The sequence below is a fragment of the Ambystoma mexicanum genome, chromosome 4p (assembly GCF_040938575.1).
Source record: "Ambystoma mexicanum isolate Mex_15411 chromosome 4p, UKY_AmexF1_1, whole genome shotgun sequence".
In the NCBI taxonomy this organism is placed as follows: Eukaryota; Metazoa; Chordata; class Amphibia; order Caudata; family Ambystomatidae; genus Ambystoma; species Ambystoma mexicanum.
The window spans coordinates 271,159,889-271,184,323 of record NC_090927.1 but is presented as its reverse complement, the minus strand read 5'-3'; the positions used below and the strand labels follow the sequence as shown (position 1 = coordinate 271,184,323).

The following is a 24,435-nucleotide window of genomic DNA, read 5'->3' as shown; positions in this document are numbered from 1 at the left end:
AGTGTATTGCTTTTTCCTTTTCAATATCTTTGGTATTTTTTCTTAAAGTGCTTTTATTGTTCTCTTTAATCGACGTCCTCTCCAGAGCTCTTCCATCTGTTAATCTCTTTAAAAATCCCCTCTGCCCTGTGCATTTTAATCAAGGGCTTGCATATGTGTTTCTGTGCCGTGCTCTCGCAGTGCCTCCTTTCCGTCCTTGAGGCGCTGGAAGGTGTGCAGCAGGTGCATTCAGAGTTCAATGGCGCGCTGGGTGGACAGTGACAGATGAGAGGGTGGAGGGGATGCCAGGCGGTGCGGGCTCCCATCACTATGGAGCCCGGCCTTATCTTGGCAGCAGGCCCCGCGGCCTTTGTTTATTGGCCTGATCAAAGTTCTGCCGTGTGAATGATTAGAGCCGGGCCTCCCCTCCCGGGTGGGTGTTTGTCACTGAGGCCCTGCAGAGCGGAGTGACAGGAGCGAGAGAGGCACTGCCACCGCCACCATGGAGGACTACGGCCACCTGTACGACGTCGCGCAGCCCCAACTGTACCCCGGCAGCCCCCCAGCCTACGGGCAGGAGCCGGGGGACGGCGAGGAGCCCGCCTCGCCCAGCTCGTCTGGCAGCCCCGAGAGCATGGTACTGAGCGACCGCGACAGCCCGGACAGCCTAGGCGGGAAGGAGCGGGCGCCCCCTAGCGGCCAGGGCGGGGAGCGTACTAACCGCTCCGCTTCCACCAACTCCTGGTCCCCGCGCAGCAGCCTGCTGCTCTCCCCCGTCACCAGCCCGGGGTCCCCCCTCTTCTCCCCCACCTCCCCCACCGGCCTCTTCAGCCCCAGCGACCCGGCTGGCTTTAGCCTCTCCCGGGGCAACGCCAGCCGCCAGCAGCCCGCCGCCAGCAACAACAACCCGGGGGAGGAGGACAACGTCCAGGCGGACCCCCAGCTCGACATCTTCCTCTTCGTCAAGGTGAGTGCTGCCCTGCTCAGCGCCTGCCCCAGCCCCACATGCCTGTCACCCGCAGCGGAGGCGCCCTTGCCTGTCACCCATACTAGCAGAGGCGCCCCTGCCTGTCGCGCCCCTGCCTGTCACCCACAGCGGAGGCGCCCCTGCCTGCCTGTCAACCACAGCGGAGGCGCCCCTGCCTGCCTGTCACCCACAGCGGAGGCGCCCCTGCCTGTCATCCACAGCGGAGGCGCCTCTGCCTGTCACCCACAGCGGAGGCGCCCCTGCCTGTTGCGCCCCTGCCTGTCACCCACAGCGGAGGCGCCCCTGCCTGTCACCCACAGCGGAGGCGCCTCTGCCTGTCACCCACAGCGGAGGCGCCCCTGCCTGTTGCGCCCCTGCCTGTCACCCACAGCGGAGGCGCCCCTGCCTGTTGCGCCCCTGCCTGTCACCCACAGCGGAGGCGCCCCTGCCTGTCACCCACAGCGGAGGCGCCTCTGCCTGTCACCCACAGCGGAGGCGCCCCTGCCTGTTGCGCCCCTGCCTGTCACCCACAGCGGAGGCGCCTCTGCCTGTCACCCACAGCGGAGGCGCCCCTGCCTGTTGCGCCCCTGCCTGTCACCCACAGCGGAGGCGCCCCTGCCTGTCGCGCCCCTGCCTGTCACCCACAGCGGAGGCGCCCCTGCCTGCCTGTCACCCACAGCGGAGGCGCCCCTGCCTGTCACCCACAGCGGAGGCGCCTCTGCCTGTCACCCACAGCGGAGGCGCCCCTGCCTGTCGCGCCCCTGCCTGTCACCCACAGCGGAGGCGCCTCTGCCTGTCACCCACAGGGGAGGCGCCCCTGCCTGTCACCCACAGCGGAGGCGCCCCTGCCTGTCACCCACAGCGGAGGCGCCCCTGCCTGTCGCGCCCCTGCCTGTCACCCACAGCGGAGGCGCCCCTGCCTGCCTGTCACCCATAGCGGAGGCGCCCCTGCCTGTCACCCACAGCGGAGGCGCCCCTGCCTGTTGCACCCCTGCCTGTCACCCACAGCAGAGGCGCCCCTGCCTGCCTGTCACCCACAGCGGAGGCGCCTCTGCCTGTCACCCACAGGGAAGGCGCCCCTGCCTGTCAATCACAGGGGAGGCGCCTCTGCCTGTCACCCAAAGTGGAGGCGCCCCTGCCTGTCGCGCCCCTGCCTGTCACCCACAGCGGAGGCGCCCCTGCCTGCCTGTCACCCACAGCGGAGGCGCCCCTGCCTGTCACCCACAGCGGAGGCGCCCCTGCCTGTCGCACCCCTGCCTTTCACCCACAGCAGAGGCGCCCCTGCCTGCCTGTCACCCACAGCGGAGGCGCCTCTGCCTGTCACCCACAGGGAAGGCGCCCCTGCCTGTCAATCACAGGGGAGGCGCCCCTGCCTGTCACCCACAGGGGAGGCGCCCCTGCCTGTTACCCACATGGGAGGCGCCCCTGCCTGTCACCCACAGCGGAGGCGCCCCTGCCTGTCGCGCCCCTTCCTGTCACCCACAGGGGAGGCGCCCCTGCCTGCCTGTCACCCACAGGGGAGGCGCCCTGCCTGTTCTGAAGCAACTCGGAGGCACTGGGGGTACAAAGTCAGTGTCCTCCCAAAATCCCATTGAAATGCTAAATGGGTGGCAGGAGGCGTTTTTGAACCTTAGCGGGTAAACATGAATGTATGCTCCACGAAAACAATGTCATATTTCATCAAAAAGGCACGCAGTGCCGCGCCCTGAAAGGTAGTGTCCCTTGTAATCCAAGAGACGTTTTGACAACAAAAAAAACCTATTGAGTACCGAGGTAACAACGTCTCCAGAAAAAAGGTGCCACCGCGAATAGCCGTGGTGTGGAACATTTCTCCTCTTGCCACCTAGCTGTCCCGTTAACACTATTGTGAATATTCATTGCGCTGCACGCGCTTAATATGATTTGATTGTATAACCCCGTACTGCGGCAAATTGCAAATTGGGAGAGGCAACTCTGGCCCGTCAGTGAAAGGTACCAAGTGGGCAGTGGTGGAGATGTCCAGTGCATATGTGGAACACTTAGAGAGATGTGAGTGACAGTGGCTAATGTTGCACACGTGCAGCACTATTGAGCTGCAATAATAATAATAATAATAATAATAATAATAATAAAAATAATAATATTTAGTTTTTTATACAAATTATCCTTTTGCAAAATATGCTTGGGGAAACTCGTAAAAAGCCTTGTCCGGAGCGTTGTGTGCTTTGTGTACCCCCTTTTACAGATGGTGAGGCAGAGTTGCCAGGGCACACGCATTTTAATATTTGTACAAACTGCACGTTAAGGGACATTTATTTTTGGAAAATTCATGATGGAATGCAAGAGTAGCACGACATTTGACCAAAACAATTAACCCGCTAGAAAGTTTCCTTCAAGAGTGTGTAATGGGCTCCGTTGTAGGACCAAAGGAGACGCAAGTCCCAGGGAATTTCCTAGTGTGGAAAAGGCGACGGGACCTTCTGAAGGGGGAGTCCGAGCTTCCCTAGCGGAGCTCCCGTGGGCAACAGTAATGTTTATGTAGCTGTATAGGCATGTTTTACGGGCCGGAAAGAGTTCTTTTTTCACAGAAAGGCCGCTTGCACTGAACGTGTGAATGTGCAGTCTACTCGCAAACTCTGTCTCTGCGGTTCTGCTGGTTGGTAAGTGTTCCAAACTTTGGGAGAAAGAAAACCTGCCCAGGAGAACAGAACTTGCTAAACTGGGGTAGGTGGAAATAGAGCCCCGGCGTGACAGACCCAAAGCAGTTGGACTTTATGCAACAGCACCTCACCCCTCCTTACAGAGCGGCTTGACCCTCAGAGGGAGTCAACAGTCCAGACTTGTCCGGACCATTGATGCCTCATGCGGGTCCGTAGATGTGAGCATATCCACACGGGTGACGGACTCGGACTGCCAGAATCCCATTGTTTTGCCATAAATATGTCTGGAGAACACAGGAGGATCATCGCAAAATCTCCTGAATGCAATTGCTACAAACACACCATTGGGCAAGGTTTGCTAACACACATTGCTATACTCCTTACTCCACTCACCCATAGGCCATTCAACATTCTTCCCCTTCTGGCCAAACCCTCAATACACACCAACTTTAAGATCATCTCGTCCCCCAATCCATCAGAGACAGTTTTCCTTCGGGGACAGACCTGGTCATGGGCCTAAAGTAGTCTCCTTGGCCATGACGGTTGAGATCCTTCAGGCCGAATAATAAAGGCATCGCGTCTTTGCTCTGAATATTGGACCTCTTTGTGGCTTTTAATGCCGTAGTCAAGAACGCGATCCTAAGCACTTAGTTTGCTGTGTCCCATCTGTTCCCTTCAGCTTTCTAGTGGTTTTGTCCCTCTCCCCCCAAAAAAATAACAGGTTCGTCTGGATCCCTGAACCTCTTCCATAGAAGGGTCAGACTAAACCAGAAAACAGGCATAGAAATCAAAGAAACGGGCCCACAGTCACAAATCATGATTTATTATTTTTTCAAAGCACGCTTTGCAGTAGTTTGCAGCAATACATTCTTTGGTAAGCATATAGAGAAATTGAAGGCACGATGGTGCTTTAGCAGCGGCAGTCAGAACTCCCAGTTTGACTCTGCAGAAAGTCTTCATATTGACCACATTGGCCGACAAAATAGTCCCAAAATAGGCCCGCCCCTGCCCGGCTTCGCCCTAAACTCATATTCCTTAAGACGACACCATTTCGTATCTCTTACTTTGAATCTACTTCTACCCCCTATTTTCTTCACTGATTCTGCATTTCAGTGGGCTCTATCAATGTTATGCCGATGACACACCGCTTAACACCCGAATCGCTGCTCAATCCATTCAACCCAACGTCGCCCGCTTCAGAGCTCCCTTCAACTTCTGCTACCCTCACCACCTACCAGTAACCCTCAGTGAAAGTCCCCTATGCCAGGCGCTCTCTTGCTTCCTAGCTGCCTTTGCGCTTTATAACTCCCATCCATACTATCACTGAATACCAGGGGAGTTGCTAGGTCTGGAAAAGACCAGGGGCTAAGCTGATGTCGGAACTGTTGGGACTGGGGGCTAGCTAGTCTTTTGGCTGTAGCTCCTGAGATTCTATCCGGGGCTACAACCAAAAGATCATGGGCTATAGCCGCCTTAGGCCCCCCCTCTAGCAACGCCCCTGCTGATTACACATCTTAATTCGCTGAACTGGGCGTTCTAACTGGCAGAAATATTTTGCCGAAAGCCTGCTGCAACTTAATCACGAAAAGACTGAACTAATTTTTCTGTGTCTTCCTAGAGTCACCAGAAATCCCTCTTCTCAGCCACCTTGTTCCTTCTACCACTCTGCCAAGAATCCCAGCATCTGGCAAGATTAACAGGGTCAAAAAGCCTGTCTTTTCCAACCCAGGCAGGGGGTTGCAACCTGTGGCTCTCCAGGTTTTTTGGACCAAAACTCCCATGATCCATCACCTCTGGTTTTGGGAAGTATGGGTCATGTAGTCTAACACATCGGGAGAGCCAACGGTTACAGACTCCTGCACCAAGGCAACTACAAACGCCCCCTTTTCCCCACACACACTAAAGCCACGATGGTGAGAGCAGTACTCTACTCCCACTCGGGCTATGCCAACTCTCATGGTGGAAAATCAACTGAAACCACTGGCGCGATATGAAGTTCGGGGTGGTTTACAGGTGGGAAGTTGCATTGTTGCCCGCCCTCGCTACCTAATATTTAAAGTGAGTGCCGTGAAGTTGTGATGTAGTCCGAGCTACAGTTTAATTTATAGTGTGAAAGAGTATGTTTACGTGTTTAGAAATATTTCATTTCAACTGACTGTTTCTAGAAACCTTAATGTTGACTTCCCCATGTGCAGGTATTAACCTTAGACCTTATTGAACTATTTATTGCTGTCACTTAGTTTCTCTTTTTTTGTGTGTGTATTTGACTGCATGTGTTTACATTCCTGCGCGTGTTTTTGTGTGTTGCGATGTACGTCGGATGTGTGTGTGAGAGAGAATATGGAGCGTGGGTGTGTTTGTGGGGGGTATATGTGTGGTTCTATGTGTATGCGTGGTTTCATTAAGAAATCATTGTTTGTCCTCATACATATTGCAAGGATGTCGCATGTGTGTATTACATATTGCAAGGATGTTGCATGTGTGCTGCCCTATATTTCGTGTGTACTCCATGTGTTGTGCCTGGTAATATTCCGTGCATAATGCGCATTGATGTACTGCATTTTGTTCGTGCATGCGCATATTCCGAGCCTAATGTGTGCACTGTCTTATATGTGTGAACATTACCGTAACTCTTATTCCAGACCTATTCCATGTGTCTGCGTGTTGGCCTCACTCACGTTCCATGTGCTCTTTCTGTCCGTTATTGTTTTGTTTCTTCTCAATCTGAGTGTAGTTGTATTGCTGGGCTTTACCCCGGGCATGTTGTCTGCATGTATTGTCCTCAGCCTTGTGTGCTATTGGCCTCCCTTATGCCCTGTGCATATTGTTTATCTGTTTAGTGCTTACTCACCCTCTGAGTGTATCTGCCATACGTGTGTTATGTGTATTGTGGGCACGGATTCTGCCCATGCCTCTATTGGCTCTCTCATTTTCCCTAGGCAGTACTGCGCACACTCACATTCCGAGCATGGTGCACGTATGCCCACGCTCTTCGCATTTCTGGTTTCAGCACAAAGGCTAGGCCTGTGCTGAAAATCTCCAAAAACGAGGCAGACAGTGTCGACATATGTGCCCCCAATCGTGATTTTAAATGCCCTTAGGAAATTGCAAGCAAAAAACGCATTTCTTTCAGCATTGATTTTAGGCATGACAACTTTGATGAAACCCCCAACAAATTTAGCATAAATGCTCCGATCTGCCCTGATGAGTTACATGCCAAATTTGGTAAACTTTCATGGGCGTGAACAAGGGTTACTGAGCAAACCTTTAAAACATGTCCTGCGTAAAGTGCCATGTAACCTTAACCACAGAGTCGTGACCACGACTCTATAACATTAGCCATACCTTTGAAATCTTTCCATCTAATGAGATCTGCCCATTGGGGACAGGGCATGCAATACACGCTTAAGGTCTCTGAGGATCTCCTAGTATGAGATCGAACATATTATCTCTGGGAACGACGGCGCGATGACCAACCATTGTATCCTCGCATACACATCCCGCGGCTGTCCGAAGCATCCTTGTAGCGCTGCGAAATCGCGCACTACTGCACTGTGGGTGACAATAATCCCCTATTACAGCACATAGACGAGAACGAGGTAGAGATCCGCCCTGCGGCGCTGCATGAAATGCCATTCATTGCACGCGCCACAGATCTTATCTGGGCGCTGATGGCCTTGGACAGCACTGGGAAAGGAAAGTGCAGAAATATTGGCAGAGCTCCGATAGTACATTTTGGGGTATTAGTTGGCCCTTTTGCCCCACCTATAGGCTGAAACCATTGTATAGTGTAGATAGGATGGAGATGGGATCTGAGGAAGGACACGCTGCTCGTGGGTGTATTTTTTATCCTCCCAACAAAAGGCAATGGAATTTTTGATGGCCTTTCCCATCAACTACTTGTCACACACTGTCCAAAACACACTCTGCTGGGATCGCTTTGAGCTAGCTCTATTACATAGTAATACAAACTTCGTGCTGTATAGGGCCAGTCACTGTTATTTCGAGACAGTCTGCAGATGGGCAAATTGCAGCTGTAGATGAGCTTCGGGTGTAATTCAAATCTTTTAACCAAGTGTGCCTTCAGACACTTAATTTATAAGCAACATGTGTCCTTGCATGTGCTCCTTGCACTGAAGTCCTGCTAAAAACACGCATTGTCAAAACCAACGGTTCTGCATTGTGTATATGTATTAGGTATCAGGCATTTGCCAGGCACTGACATTGCATACCCAGGTAGTTTCCAGCTGTTGCCTTCTTATGGCAACGTGTGGCAAACGCCTATCCCGTGACCACACCAAAGCCAAAAAGGTTGGCTGTGCTGATTCTTGTCCTCTGTTGAAGTTTGTGTAACGAGTGCAGTTTCCTACAGATGCAGAGACCCTATGCGTGTCTGACGTCAGGTCGCCGTTATCTTGATACAGTGTTTATCTGGAGAAATGATCATTCATATTTCTATTATGGGAGCCTGCTGAATGCAGGGCGGTGTCGGTTTTGCTGAACAAACAGCAGAGAGGTAATTTCTGCTCCACGTGTGAATGTGCTTTTTTCCCCACACAGGGATTTGGACCCAAGCCCGCTGTTCTCGCTGTCTTAACATTGTAAGTGCTAACAAAGGCTCAGGGGTACGTCGATTCATTTTTAAAGCCCATCTATTTGTTTTCCCAAAATCAGTACACCTGAGGAAACAACACAAACATTCTTCATTATAATGGACTGGCACCGCAGCTGCATGTGTGGGATGCTGATCTGTCCCAGTGTGAATGGACCAGAGCAGAGCACGGATTCACAGCATTCCTGCGGTGACAGGCGGGAACACTCAGGAGCAGCTGCATGTGTGGGATGCTGATCTGTCCCAGTGTGAATGGACGGGAGCAGAGCACGGATTCACAGCATTCCTGCGGTGACAGGCGGGAAGATTCAGGACTGGCAACTCAGCTGCATGTGTGGGATGCTGATCTGTCCCAGTGTGAATGGACGGGAGCAGAGCACGGATTCACAGCATTCCTGCGGTGACAGGCGGGAACACTCAGGACTGGCACCGCAGCTGCATGTGTGGGATGCTGATCTGTCCCAGTGTGAATGGACGGGAGCAGAGCACGGATTCACAGCATTCCTGCGGTGACAGGCGGGAACACTCAGGACTGGCAACGCAGCTCCATGTGTGGGATGCTGATCTGTCCCAGTGTGAATGGACGGGAGCAGAGCACGGATTCACAGCATTCCTGCGGTGACAGGCGGGAACACTCAGGACTGGCACCGCAGCTGCATGTGTGGGATGCTGATCTGTCCCAGTGTAAATGGACAGGAGCAGAGCACGGATTCGCAGCATTCCTGCGGTGACAGGCGGGAACACTCAGGACTGGCACCGCTGCTGCATGTGTGGGATGCTGAATGTGTCCCAGTGTGGATGGACGGGAGCAGAGCACGGATTCGCAGCATTCCTGCTGTGACAGGCGGGAACACTCAGGACTGGCACCGCAGCTGCATGTGTGGGATGCTGATCTGTCCCAGTGTGAATGGACAGGAGCAGAGCACGGATTCACAGCAGTCCTGCGGTGACAGGCGGGAACACTCAGGACTGGCACCGCTGCTGCATGTGTGGGATGCTGATCTGTCCCTGTGTGAATGGACAGGAGCAGAGCACGGATTCACAGCATTCCTGCGGTGACAGGCGGGAACACTCAGGACTGGCACCGCTGCTGCATGTGTGGGATGCTGATCTGTCCCAGTGTGAATGGACGGGAGCAGAGCACGGATTCACAGCATTCCTGCTGTGACAGGCGGGAACACTCAGGACTGGCACCGCTGCTGCATGTGTGGGATGCTGATCTGTCCCAGTGTGAATGGACAGGAGCAGAGCACGGATTCACAGCATTCCTGCGGTGACAGGCGGGAACACTCAGGACTGGCACCGCTGCTGCATGTGTGGGATGCTGATCTGTCCCAGTGTGAATGGACAGGAGCAGAGCACGGATTCACAGCATTCCTGCGGTGACAGGCGGGAACACTCAGGACTGCCACCGCTGCTGCATGTGTGGGATGCTGATCTGTCCCAGTGTGAATGGACAGGAGCAGAGCACGGATTCACAGCATTCCTGCGGTGACAGGCGGGAACACTCAGGACTGGCACCACTGCTGCATGTGTGGGATGCTGAATGTGTCCCAGTGTGAATGGACAGGAGCAGAGCACGGATTCACAGCATTCCTGCGGCGACAGGCAGGAACACTCAGGACTGGCACCGCAGCTGCATGTGTGGGATGCTGATCTGTCCCAGTGTGAATGGACAGGAGCAGAGCACGGATTCACAGCATTCCTGCGGTGGCAGGCGGGAACACTCAGGACTGGCACCGCAGCTGCATGTGTGGGATGCAGATCTGTCCCAGTGTGAATGGACGGGAGCAGAGCACGGATTCCCAGCATTCCTGCGGTGACAGGCGGGAACACTCAGGAGCAGCTGCATGTGTGGGATGCTGATCTGTCCCAGTGTGAATGGACGGGAGCAGAGCACGGATTCACAGCATTCCTGTGGTGACAGGCGGGAACACTCAGGACTGGCACCGCTGCTGCATGTGTGGGATGCTGATCTGTCCCAGTGTGAATGGACGGGAGCAGAGCACGGATTCACAGCATTCCTGCGGTGACAGGCGGGAAGATTCAGGACTGGCAACTCAGCTGCATGTGTGGGATGCTGATCTGTCCCAGTGTGAATGGACGGGAGCAGAGCACGGATTCACAGCATTCCTGCGGTGACAGGCGGGAACACTCAGGACTGGCACCGCAGCTGCATGTGTGGGATGCTGATCTGTCCCAGTGTGAATGGACGGGAGCAGAGCACGGATTCACAGCATTCCTGCGGTGACAGGCGGGAACACTCAGGACTGGCAACGCAGCTCCATGTGTGGGATGCTGATCTGTCCCAGTGTGAATGGACGGGAGCAGAGCACGGATTCACAGCATTCCTGCGGTGACAGGCGGGAACACTCAGGACTGGCACCGCAGCTGCATGTGTGGGATGCTGATCTGTCCCAGTGTGAATGGACAGGAGCAGAGCACGGATTCACAGCATTCCTGCGGTGACAGGCGGGAACACTCAGGACTGCCACCGCTGCTGCATGTGTGGGATGCTGATCTGTCCCAGTGTGAATGGACAGGAGCAGAGCACGGATTCACAGCATTCCTGCGGTGACAGGCGGGAACACTCAGGACTGGCACCACTGCTGCATGTGTGGGATGCTGAATGTGTCCCAGTGTGAATGGACAGGAGCAGAGCACGGATTCACAGCATTCCTGCGGCGACAGGCAGGAACACTCAGGACTGGCACCGCAGCTGCATGTGTGGGATGCTGATCTGTCCCAGTGTGAATGGACAGGAGCAGAGCACGGATTCACAGCATTCCTGCGGTGGCAGGCGGGAACACTCAGGACTGGCACCGCAGCTGCATGTGTGGGATGCAGATCTGTCCCAGTGTGAATGGACGGGAGCAGAGCACGGATTCCCAGCATTCCTGCGGTGACAGGCGGGAACACTCAGGAGCAGCTGCATGTGTGGGATGCTGATCTGTCCCAGTGTGAATGGACGGGAGCAGAGCACGGATTCACAGCATTCCTGTGGTGACAGGCGGGAACACTCAGGACTGGCACCGCTGCTGCATGTGTGGGATGCTGATCTGTCCCAGTGTGAATGGACGGGAGCAGAGCACGGATTCACAGCATTCCTGCGGTGACAGGCGGGAAGATTCAGGACTGGCAACTCAGCTGCATGTGTGGGATGCTGATCTGTCCCAGTGTGAATGGACGGGAGCAGAGCACGGATTCACAGCATTCCTGCGGTGACAGGCGGGAACACTCAGGACTGGCACCGCAGCTGCATGTGTGGGATGCTGATCTGTCCCAGTGTGAATGGACGGGAGCAGAGCACGGATTCACAGCATTCCTGCGGTGACAGGCGGGAACACTCAGGACTGGCAACGCAGCTCCATGTGTGGGATGCTGATCTGTCCCAGTGTGAATGGACGGGAGCAGAGCACGGATTCACAGCATTCCTGCGGTGACAGGCGGGAACACTCAGGACTGGCACCGCAGCTGCATGTGTGGGATGCTGATCTGTCCCAGTGTAAATGGACAGGAGCAGAGCACGGATTCGCAGCATTCCTGCGGTGACAGGCGGGAACACTCAGGACTGGCACCGCTGCTGCATGTGTGGGATGCTGAATGTGTCCCAGTGTGAATGGACGGGAGCAGAGCACGGATTCGCAGCATTCCTGCGGTGACAGGCGGGAACACTCAGGACTGGCACCGCAGCTGCATGTGTGGGATTCTGATCTGTCCCAGTGTGAATGGACAGGAGCAGAGCACGGATTCACAGCATTCCTGCGGTGACAGGCGGGAACACTCAGGACTGGCACCGCAGCTGCATGTGTGGGATGCTGATCTGTCCCAGTGTGAATGGACAGGAGCAGAGCACGGATTCACAGCATTCCTGCGGTGACAGGCGGGAACACTCAGGACTGGCACCGCTGCTGCATGTGTGGGATGCTGATCTGTCCCAGTGTGAATGGACGGGAGCAGAGCACGGATTCACAGCATTCCTGCTGTGACAGGCGGGAACACTCAGGACTGGCACCGCTGCTGCATGTGTGGGATGCTGATCTGTCCCAGTGTGAATGGACAGGAGCAGAGCACGGATTCACAGCATTCCTGCGGTGACAGGCGGGAACACTCAGGACTGGCACCGCAGCTGCATGTGTGGGATGCTGATCTGTCCCAGTGTAAATGGACAGGAGCAGAGCACGGATTCACAGCATTCCTGCGGTGACAGGCGGGAACACTCAGGACTGGCACCGCTGCTGCATGTGTGGGATGCTGATCTGTCCCAGTGTGAATGGACAGGAGCAGAGCACGGATTCACAGCATTCCTGCGGTGACAGGCGGGAACACTCAGGACTGGCACCACTGCTGCATGTGTGGGATGCTGAATGTGTCCCAGTGTGAATGGACAGGAGCAGAGCACGGATTCACAGCATTCCTGCGGCGACAGGCAGGAACACTCAGGACTGGCACCGCAGCTGCATGTGTGGGATGCTGATCTGTCCCAGTGTGAATGGACAGGAGCAGAGCACGGATTCACAGCATTCCTGCGTTGACAGGAGGGAACACTCAGGACTGGCACCGCTGCTGCATGTGTGGGATGCTGATCTGTCCCAGTGTGAATGGACAGGAGCAGAGCACGGATTCACAGCATTCCTGCGGTGACAGGCGGGAACACTCAGGACTGGCACCGCAGCTGCATGTGTGGGATGCTGATCTGTCCCAGTGTGAATGGACGGGAGCAGAGCACGGATTCACAGCATTCCTGCGGTGACAGGCGGGAGCACTCAGGACTGGCACCGCAGCTGCATGTGTGGGATGCTGATCTGTCCCAGTGTGAATGGACAGGAGCAGAGCACGGATTCACAGCATTCCTGCGGTGACAGGCGGGAACACTCAGGACTGGCACCGCAGCTGCATGTGTGGGATGTTGATCTGTCCCAGTGTGAATGGACAGGAGCAGAGCACGGATTCACAGCATTCCTGCGGTGACAGGCGGGAACACTCAGGACTGGCACCGCAGCTCCATGTGTGGGATGCTGATCTGTCCCAGTGTGAATGGACGGGAGCAGAGCACGGATTCACAGCATTCCTGCGGTGACAGGCGGGAACACTCAGGACTGGCACCGCAGCTGCATGTGTGGGATGCTGATGTGTCTCAGTGTGAATGGACAGGAGCAGAGCACGGATTCACAGCATTCCTGCGGTGACAGGCGGGAACACTCAGGACTGGCACCGCAGCTGCATGTGTGGGATGCTGATCTGTCCCAGTGTAAATGGACAGGAGCAGAGCACGGATTCGCAGCATTCCTGCGGTGACAGGCGGGAACACTCAGGTCTGGCACCGCTGCTGCATGTGTGGGATGCTGAATGTGTCCCAGTGTGAATGGACGGGAGCAGAGCACGGATTCACAGCTTTCCTGCGGTGACAGGCGGGAACACTCAGGACTGGCACCGCAGCTGCATGTGTGGGATGCTGATCTGTCCCAGTGTGAATGGACAGGAGCAGAGCACGGATTCACAGCATTCCTGCGGTGACAGGCGGGAACACTCAGGACTGGCACCACAGCTGCATGTGTGGGATGCTGATCTGTCCCAGTGTGAATGGACAGGAGCAGAGCACGGATTCACAGCATTCCTGCGGTGACAGGCGGGAACACTCAGGACTGGCACCGCTGCTGCATGTGTGGGATGCTGATCTGTCCCAGTGTGAATGGACGGGAGCAGAGCACGGATTCACAGCATTCCTGCTGTGACAGGCGGGAACACCCAGGACTGGCACCGCTGCTGCATGTGTGGGATGCTGATCTGTCCCAGTGTGAATGGACAGGAGCAGAGCACGGATTCACAGCATTCCTGCGGTGACAGACGGGAACACTCAGGACTGGCACCGCTGCTGCATGTGTGGGATGCTGATCTGTCCCAGTGTGAATGGACAGGAGCAGAGCACGGATTCACAGCATTCCTGCGGTGACAGGCGGGAACACTCAGGACTGCCACCGCTGCTGCATGTGTGGGATGCTGATCTGTCCCAGTGTGAATGGACAGGAGCAGAGCACGGATTCACAGCATTCCTGCGGTGACTGGCGGGAACACTCAGGACTGGCACCACTGCTGCATGTGTGGGATGCTGAATGTGTCCCAGTGTGAATGGACAGGAGCAGAGCACGGATTCACAGCATTCCTGCGGTGACAGGCAGGAACACTCAGGACTGGCACCGCAGCTGCATGTGTGGGATGCTGATCTGTCCCAGTGTGAATGGACAGGAGCAGAGCACGGATTCACAGCATTCCTGCGGTGACAGGCGGGAACACTCAGGACTGGCACCGCTGCTGCATGTGTGGGATGCTGATCTGTCCCAGTGTGAATGGACAGGAGCAGAGCACGGATTCACAGCATTCCTGCGGTGACAGGCGGGAACACTCAGGACTGGCACCGCAGCTGCATGTGTGGGATGCTGATCTGTCCCAGTGTGAATGGACGGGAGCAGAGCACGAATTCACAGCATTCCTGCGGTGACAGGCGGGAACACTCAGGACTGGCACCGCAGCTGCATGTGTGGGATGCTGATCTGTCCCAGTGTGAATGGACAGGAGCAGAGCACGGATTCACAGCATTCCTGCGGTGACTGGCGGGAACACTCAGGACTGGCACCGCAGCTGCATGTGTGGGATGCTGATCTGTCCCAGTGTGAATGGACGGGAGCAGAGCACGGATTCACAGCTTTCCTGCGGTGACAGGCGGGAACACTCAGGACTGGCACGGCAGCTGCATGTGTGGGATGCTGATCTGTCCCAGTGTGAATGGACAGGAGCAGAGCACGGATTCACAGCATTCCTGCGGTGACAGGCGGGAACACTCAGGACTGGCACCACAGCTGCATGTGTGGGATGCTGATCTGTCTCAGTGTGAATGGACAGGAGCAGAGCACGGATTCACAGCATTCCTGCGGTGACTGGCGGGAACACTCAGGACTGGCACCGCAGCTGCATGTGTGGGATGCTGATCTGTCCCAGTGTAAATGGACAGGAGCAGAGCACGGATTCGCAGCATTCCTGCGGTGACAGGCGGGAACACTCAGGTCTGGCACCGCTGCTGCATGTGTGGGATGCTGAATGTGTCCCAGTGTGAATGGACGGGAGCAGAGCACGGATTCACAGCTTTCCTGCGGTGACAGGCGGGAACACTCAGGACTGGCACGGCAGCTGCATGTGTGGGATGCTGATCTGTCCCAGTGTGAATGGACAGGAGCAGAGCACGGATTCACAGCATTCCTGCGGTGACAGGCGGGAACACTCAGGACTGGCACCACAGCTGCATGTGTGGGATGCTGATCTGTCCCAGTGTGAATGGACAGGAGCAGAGCACGGATTCACAGCATTCCTGCGGTGACAGGTGGGAACACTCAGGACTGGCACCGCAGCTGCATGTGTGGGATGCTGATCTGTCTCAGTGTGAATGGACAGGAGCAGAGCACGGATTCACAGCATTCCTGCGGTGACTGGCGGGAACACTCAGGACTGGCACCGCAGCTGCATGTGTGGGATGCTGATCTGTCCCAGTGTAAATGGACAGGAGCAGAGCACGGATTCGCAGCATTCCTGCGGTGACAGGCGGGAACACTCAGGTCTGGCACCGCTGCTGCATGTGTGGGATGCTGAATGTGTCCCAGTGTGAATGGACGGGAGCAGAGCACGGATTCACAGCTTTCCTGCGGTGACAGGCGGGAACACTCAGGACTGGCACGGCAGCTGCATGTGTGGGATGCTGATCTGTCCCAGTGTGAATGGACAGGAGCAGAGCACGGATTCACAGCATTCCTGCGGTGACAGGCGGGAACACTCAGGACTGGCACCACAGCTGCATGTGTGGGATGCTGATCTGTCCCAGTGTGAATGGACAGGAGCAGAGCACGGATTCACAGCATTCCTGCGGTGACAGGTGGGAACACTCAGGACTGGCACCGCTGCTGCATGTGTGGGATGCTGATCTGTCCCAGTGTGAATGGACGGGAGCAGAGCACGGATTCACAGCATTCCTGCTGTGACAGGCGGGAACACTCAGGACTGGCACCGCTGCTGCATGTGTGGGATGCTGATCTGTCCCAGTGTGAATGGACAGGAGCAGAGCACGGATTCACAGCATTCCTGCGGTGACAGGCGGGAACACTCAGGACTGGTACCGCAGCAGCATGTGTGGGATGCTGATCTGTCCCAGTGTAAATGGACAGGAGCAGAGCACGGATTCACAGCATTCCTGCGGTGACAGGCGGGAACACTCAGGACTGGCACCGCTGCTGCATGTGTGGGATGCTGATCTGTCCCAGTGTGAATGGACAGGAGCAGAGCACGGATTCACAGCATTCCTGCGGTGACAGGCGGGAACACTCAGGACTGCCACCGCTGCTGCATGTGTGGGATGCTGATCTGTCCCAGTGTGAATGGACAGGAGCAGAGCACGGATTCACAGCATTCCTGCGGTGACAGGCGGGAACACTCAGGACTGGCACCACTGCTGCATGTGTGGGATGCTGAATGTGTCCCAGTGTGAATGGACAGAAGCAGAGCACGGATTCACAGCATTCCTGCGGTGACAGGCAGGAACACTCAGGACTGGCACCGCAGCTGCATGTGTGGGATGCTGATCTGTCCCAGTGTGAATGGACGGGAGCAGAGCACGGATTCACAGCATTCCTGCGGTGACAGGCGGGAACACTCAGGACTGGCACCGCAGCTGCATGTGTGGGATGCTGATGTGTCTCAGTGTGAATGGACAGGAGCAGAGCACGGATTCACAGCATTCCTGCGGTGGCAGGCGGGAACACTTAGGACTGGCACCGCAGCTGCATGTGTGGGATGCTGATCTGTCCCAGTGTGAATGGACGGGAGTAGAGCACGGATTCACAGCATTCCTGCGGTGACAGGCAGGAACACTCAGGTCTGGCACCGCAGCTGCATGTGTGGGATGCTGATCTGTCCCAGTGTGAATGGACAGGAGCAGAGCACGGATTCACAGCTTTCCTGCGGTGACAGGCGGGAACACTCAGGACTGGCACCGCAGCTGCATGTGTGGGATGCTGATCTGTCCCAGTGTGAATGGACGGGAGCAGAGCACGGATTCACAGCATTCCTGCGGTGACAGGCGGGAACACTCAGGAATGGCACCGCAGCTGCATGTGTGGGATGCTGATCTGTCCCAGTGTGAATGGACAGGAGCAGAGCACGGATTCACAGCATTCCTGCGGTGGCAGGCGGGAACACTCAGGACTGGCACCGCAGCTGCATGTGTGGGATGCAGATCTGTCCCAGTGTGAATGGACGGGAGCAGAGCACGGATTCCCAGCATTCCTGCGGTGACAGGCGGGAACACTCAGGACTGGCACGGCATGGATGGAGTACAGCCTACTGGAACAGCAGCACGCTCTCATGCAGAGGCACTCCAGCAGTCCAGGAAGGAATTCCAGACCCTGCTCTCCAGGGAATGACGTGGGAACACTTTGGGCCTCTGGCTCCTAGGTATATGCCACCTATGTAGTATGGACTACCCAAGCTACTATATGCCACCTATGTAGTATGGACTACCCAAGCTACTATCACTTGCAGTCTACCTGTCCATCACCACAGGACTGCGGCACCCCACATCAGATCCCACACGAGTGTCGGAGAAACAAAAGCCATATTAAAACAGGTCATTGAATTTACAATTCTTCCAAATGAAAATGTACAAAAAGTCCAACCCCAGCTTGGGCGACCAGACGTCCCGGTTTAGCAGGGACTGTCCAGGTATTTGGTGCTATGTCCCTCTTTTTCAAGATTATGTTCCCATTGGAAACTGCAATGGTCCCGTTTTTTTGGAGTAGGTCTTCATAGCTGGCAGGCAAGAAATGTAGAATCTCACACAGAAGAAATGCTGCATTTTACAACTTAAGATAGTGTTAGTTTGTGATAAATTAATTATAATATGTGTTTCTTTGAACAGTAACACCTCACCCCCCTTCTCCACCAAACGTGCCTTGAGAAGCAATTTCGAGAGATAGTCCTACTTTTATGTCCGTTGCCCGGTCCCGGTTTTTTACTTTTTAAATCTGGTCACCCTAACCCCAGCCAAAAACGTACCATGCGTGAGATCACCGCAAATGGCATTGTAGTGCTGGAATGTTGGCCAGCTTCAATGATGTATGAAAGGGATTTAAGTCTGGTTCATTTCAATAGGTAGGCCTTTTTTGATCTATAATAAACTTTAATCAAGGCAACCTGTGCCATAAATATTTTCCTTTCTCATTCCAAGAAATCGTTTGCTGGGTGACCTTACTGAAGTATAACACGTATGTCCTAACTACACCAATGGTGCATACTCGGCAATCAGTAACTGCCTAGCTAGCAGAGTGCAGAGGTCCAGCTGGAAGTGCACGATGGCGTGCACGCCTCCCTGTTCTAGCGGAGCATGGACGTGTGGCGTGCTTTGCAGATATCAGCCGTGATGATACCCGAAACAGTGCTCTCCGTTAATTGCCCGAATTGAAACGATCCATTTTCTATTGGTAGTGGCTCTTTCGGTGGATGTTAATGTTTAATTCTGGCGCGTCTCATAACTTTGGCATTTGCAAGATGTGATAAGCTGGATATAATGAGACGCGTCACTGGGCACAATCATTATACAGCGGGAAAATAATTGATCCAGTGTGGCTTGACTCAAAAGTCCGAATTGCTGTTGCTGCAGAGGAATTGGCCTTCAGTTGCTTAAGTGGAATGAAACTAGCCATTATAACAATAAAGTTAAGGTAATAACTGCCATAAAGTGGTTATCGGCTAGGAACGAAAAAAAATAAGGGCAAAAGACTTACACTGAAGAGTTACTAATGCTCCACTCATCACCCATACATTGATGTGCTATACTGCATATGCCACACATTCATAGACCATGCACTCATACACCACACACACATCATAAACACATATGACATACACACAAATGACACCCCCACTAACATGACTAAACTCGGCAACCAATATCGCGCCTTTGAAATTGATGGGAATACCATTATAGTAGCCAATGAAGTCAAAACCCTAGGCTTTTACTTAGACTCCTCCCTAAATCTGAGGAAATAAGTCAGCGCCACTGCCTCAACCTGCGCTTACACATGTAGGCTCATTCAAGCATGCAAACCCTTCCTCTCTACCAAAAGCTGCACCACCTTAACCAGAGCATTAGTCTTCTTGAAAATTGACTACTGCAATGGACTTTATCTAGGAGCTAACAAATATATCACCCAGAAATTGCAGAGCCTGCAAAATAATGCCCTCAGGACAGCCACAGGTTTTCTCCACAGACAGCATATCTCCTCACTTAGAAGGGAACACAAATGGCTCTCTATAAAAGAAAGAATTCAACTTGAAACTGCATCACTCACCTTCAAATGCCTCAACAATTCTGCCCCTCAATATCTCTCAGATAGATTTGCCCCGAAACAATACGCCAGACTAACAAGATCAGCTGGCTCTGGCCTTCTACAAATCCCTGGATTTAAACGAAACAAAGCAGGGGGCAATAGTTTCCCGGTACTCGCTGCCCAATTTTGGAACACGCCCCCCCCCTAGCCTCAGAACAAACCACTCCCTTCATAGCTTCAGAAACAACATGAAGAATTGGTTGATTACTAACAACAACCCATATTAGAGTACCTTGATCCTGCCCGCCCACATGATCTATCCCTTATGCTGCTTTTTCATCATACTGCTGTATTTTTGTAAATACGACGTTACTTTCATGTACCTCCACTCTGCCTTGCAATTCCGTCACTCTATCTTGGATTTCTGCCTTGTATATATGTATATATATTGATTAATTGTACCTCTCTAACCATGTGGAACCAAGAAAAGGCATTAACCTGTATTGCACCCAGATACCTTCGGGTGAGGCGCGCACCATAAATAAATGAACAAACAAACATATGTCATACACTCATATGCCCGAGCAGTCGTACACCATACACTCTTATGCCATGCACGATACAGCCACACGCTATGCATTCATACGGCATACATTTAGGGGATACGCACATGCACTAACACACTTATACAGAAACATATACAACATGCACTCATATGCTAAACGCCATAATCCCCACAAAAACATTGAAATAACATTTTAAAAAATACTTTAGAAAATAATTTTTTGTTACTCTAACAAAACAGTAGAAATACCAATGTTAAGTTTCAGGCACACAGTTGATACCACTACAAATTCAAATATGAAACTCGAAGTATAAACACTCTCCGCATACCACTACAAATCCAACTTGAACACTCAATTGAAATATTAGGAGGGTTACATTCTTACCATAGCTCAAGGGGATGTTAATGTGGGATTTGTAGTAGTATAGCACTTGAAACAGGTGGTTGTGAGTTGTCTTCTTAAGGCATGTTTTGGGCTTGGGCCCTGGAACTTAATGGATTGAAATAAACGATGCTACCCTGTAGCCTCTCCTTAACAGAAAATGTACCCGATTGTTGAATGGCAATGTAAGTTCTTCGAACATATTATTTGCATCAAGATTTTTGCTGAAATATGGCTTCTGCTACTTACCATTTCAATAGTAAGAGATGTGATATGATTGGGAAGGGTAAACTGACATCTAATGGATAGTTTCATTGCTATCCATGGATAATCTGTTCAATATAAACAGCCCCTGTTTTGGTGAGCATACCTCACCAGTGGTGACTAGTGCTTTTTTTAATTGGCGGGTGTAAAGATTTCCCAAAAATATGCTAGAGCGACCGAGCATAGACAGGTAACCTGAACCAACCAAGGGAGGTTCGGGTGGTTTTCCCCCAAGAATTTATTTTTCAATATTGGGTTAAATGGTGCATTATACAGCACACATCCTGTGAAAAACTGGGTAAAAATCCAGACAGTTTGCAATCGGTTTTGTAGGGTAACTCCAAATCAGAAATGCAATATATGCAGGTCACCAACTGTGCACAGGAGTAATTTTGATGATGCCTTCACCCACAAGATATGCCAGTATAAACATTTTCCCACTAGCTATTCCCATACATTTCCATGCTGGATGCACCAATATATGCCAGAATTCCTAAAAAAGAGTATATGGTTATGGGTGAAAGGATCGAATACACAGGATTGAAATGCAATAGTTTTGAGTCAAAAGGACCGACAAAAAAGGTCGAAGTTTTTTTTTTGCCCCCCCCCAAACTCCCGTTTTTGGTGTAAAATCCACTTTTTTTTCCCTATACGGAAACCAAAAAAAATATATATACATTTAAAAAAAGGCATTCAACCTTTTTTTTTTGGTTCTTTTGCCTGGACCCTATTGTATTCGATCCTTTTGTTTTAGATCCTTTGACTGGACACCGAGCATATACATGTTTGCTTTGCACATAATGCCAGTAATTATACAATAAGAAAACATATCCACACTGGCTTTGCCAATATATCACAGTATGCCCACAAAAGCACACACTCCTGTTGGCTTTGCTGTTAAAAATGCAATGCCACAATAAGAAAACATGTCCAAACTGGCTGCACAGTGTAGTCCAGTCTAGACATGTGTTCATATTTATCATGTTTGCTTTATCCCTGATGCCCAGTAAAAAATGCCATGCTACAGTAAGAAATAGGTAGACTGGCCGCACCAAAATGCCAGTGTAGCCACGCAATAACAATTATCATGTTGGCTTTATCAAATATGGCAAGTACAAAATTGTCATGGCACTGTTAAAAATGGCTAGACTGGCTGCACCAAGATGGCAGTTAGGCCATAAAATAACACCAATCATTCTTGCTTTATCAAAGATGGCAAGTACAAAATGATCATTCCACTGCAAGACATGGCTAGACTGGCTCCACTAAAATACCAGTCTAGCCACATAATACCACATATCATCCTTGCTTTAACAACAGCATTTGTTACTGGGCATCTACGATAACTGACCAGTAAAACATGCCGTTGTTGCCCAACCTTCTGTGATGTTGCAAATAGGGCAAACATCACGTCATGTACACCCTCCTAATCCCCCAAAACGTGAACGTAAATATAAGATAAGGGAGCCCATTTAAATGTATGGTTTTAGGCTTTTTATGCACCCATACTGTTCTCAAGAAGCCTGAATACAAGCAACATACTAACACATGTAGAATAGGGACAAGTATTTTATCATGTTGCTGTTAAAATATAAACACAAGTAGAATAGAATTAGTATGCAACACTATAGGTGGTTGAGCCACATTGAGGGAGTTAGGTTACAGTGTACACCGAGAAGATCACTGAGAAATATAGGATGCTGAATACACTCATAAGATTGCTAAGAGATACACACACAAAGAAAAACTATTTCTGGGGAACCATAAATGTAACATTGAGCAGAGGTCCCGCCATTTTGCAGCAAAGGCCCTATTACAAACTGCACAATGTGTTATTTTAGAAGTCGCCGCTCCACAGTGCTTACGATTTGTCCATCTTTATGTAAAACCCATTCTCGCCCAAAAGTATGAGACAGCTAAGGTTACAGTGGAAGGGAGTACAAGATAGTGCTTTACAGAGTGGCGAAGAGATGTTGTTCCCATGACACAAGAATAAGATATGTAGCAATTATTTCTGGCCCAAAAGATAATTGAATAAATACACAGAAGTCTTTAATCGGCAAGTGTGGTGGCCCAAGAAGAAATATTGCCAAAGACAATAAACTAATTTGTATACACACTGCCCCCTATAGCCAAATAGTGCCAATACACCATGTATTAAATACAGTAAAATAGAAGAAATCATCCCTGGCAGGCAGAGCCTTATAAAGACTGTTATTTATCCCATGACCCAATTAAAAGATTATGCACCGGCGTCGGCAGCGAGTATTGAGACAACAGTTGCTAACTAGAATATTCAAGGTTGAGGGAGCTGTCTGGGACAAATGGGGCAGCGGCATGGGAGATGAGATGGGCGTATCGTTTTGTTTTTGGATGTGGCGGTTTGATATCTTTATTCGCAACCACATTAAATCAAATAATAATTTGACTGTCTAGGATGGTTGCAACATTCGAAGCCACCCGAAGAGGTGTCATCCAATGGCAGAAAGTATTCTTATCACTGCGAGTATGGAGATAGCCAACCAACCAGATCATCTTGTAGTGGAATTATTGTGATGATGACTATGTTTGAGGAGTTGGACCTGGGTGGGGTTGTAGATAATGGATTGGCCGATGGTAGACTCCAACGTATAGGGATCTGTAGGCATTTTGATTAGTGTAGCCAATTATTATGTTAACAAAAATAATACATGTGACATTGGCTTACTATGCAAATCTTGTGGGTTTGTACCTTATAATCCTCAGCCCAATGAGGGCTTGTTGTATTTTTTGGCATCTTGCTTGACTTCCGACTGACACTTTGTTGTTAAATAAAGTGAATAAAACAGGTTTTTCTTGAACCTGGCACACTTCCTTATTTCTTACTAATCGACTGGTTTTTGATGCATTAATCCACTTGCCACGCCAAGATTGCTTTTACGCTTTCATTTCCTCTCCAGCTCATTATTCTGCAGTTCTGAGGCGTAGGAGAGTGGCAAAGGGGTCATAGCATCTCTGCTTGTTTTCGGCTTCATCTCAGGACAGCACTTCGTGGTACGCCTGCATGACATTTTTATTCAGGCATACAACAAATGGAATACACCTCACATTAGCACATGCATGGAGCAGGCACATTCCATTGAAATCCATTTTAAAATTTTGCCTGCAAAGCGTATTTGCAAGCAGTGGTTTATTTCCTTTTTTTATGTCTTTATTAAAGAGCTTGACATCACATAGATCATACAAATAGCATAGCATTAATGGAGAAGAATCAACATATGGCAGGTATTCCTTACTAGAACACTGATAAGGCAAGCATCAGGTGAACAGAGATCTCTCCCGGCAGAGCTTAAGTATCGTCCGTGCCCCTAATCGGCCAATGAGTCTGCAGTCACTTCTCCTAACCGTGGCGTGTCTGCAGGAGATACGCCCATGAAAGGTCCCCATATGTCCCTCGTTCTTCCTTGGACCATGTAACCGCTCGAAGCCACTGATCCTTTATGGGTACTCCAGAGTTCCACCAATTATGTAATATGTACTGCTTAGCTAGTATTAAAATTATTGTCAGAAACATGAAATAAACATCGCAGTGGAGTAACCGCTACACATGTCTGCCAGAACTGCACACACCTCATTCCAAAAGACTGCTTGCATTGGGCACTCCTACAACGTATGAAAG

The 24,435-nt window shown here is 51.8% G+C and overlaps 1 protein-coding gene across 1 annotated transcript in view; it reads left to right on the top strand.

The window, feature by feature from the left end:
- The first annotated feature begins 407 nt into the window (after nt 1-407).
- Nucleotides 408-24,435, top strand: part of CLIC5 (chloride intracellular channel 5) — a 971,906-nt gene continuing 947,878 nt past the window's right edge. The window contains exon 1 of the mRNA XM_069605797.1: nt 408-946. Within this exon, the coding sequence (XP_069461898.1) occupies nt 482-946 (465 nt within the window). The 5' untranslated portion in view covers nt 408-481. The remainder of the gene's footprint in view (nt 947-24,435) is intronic.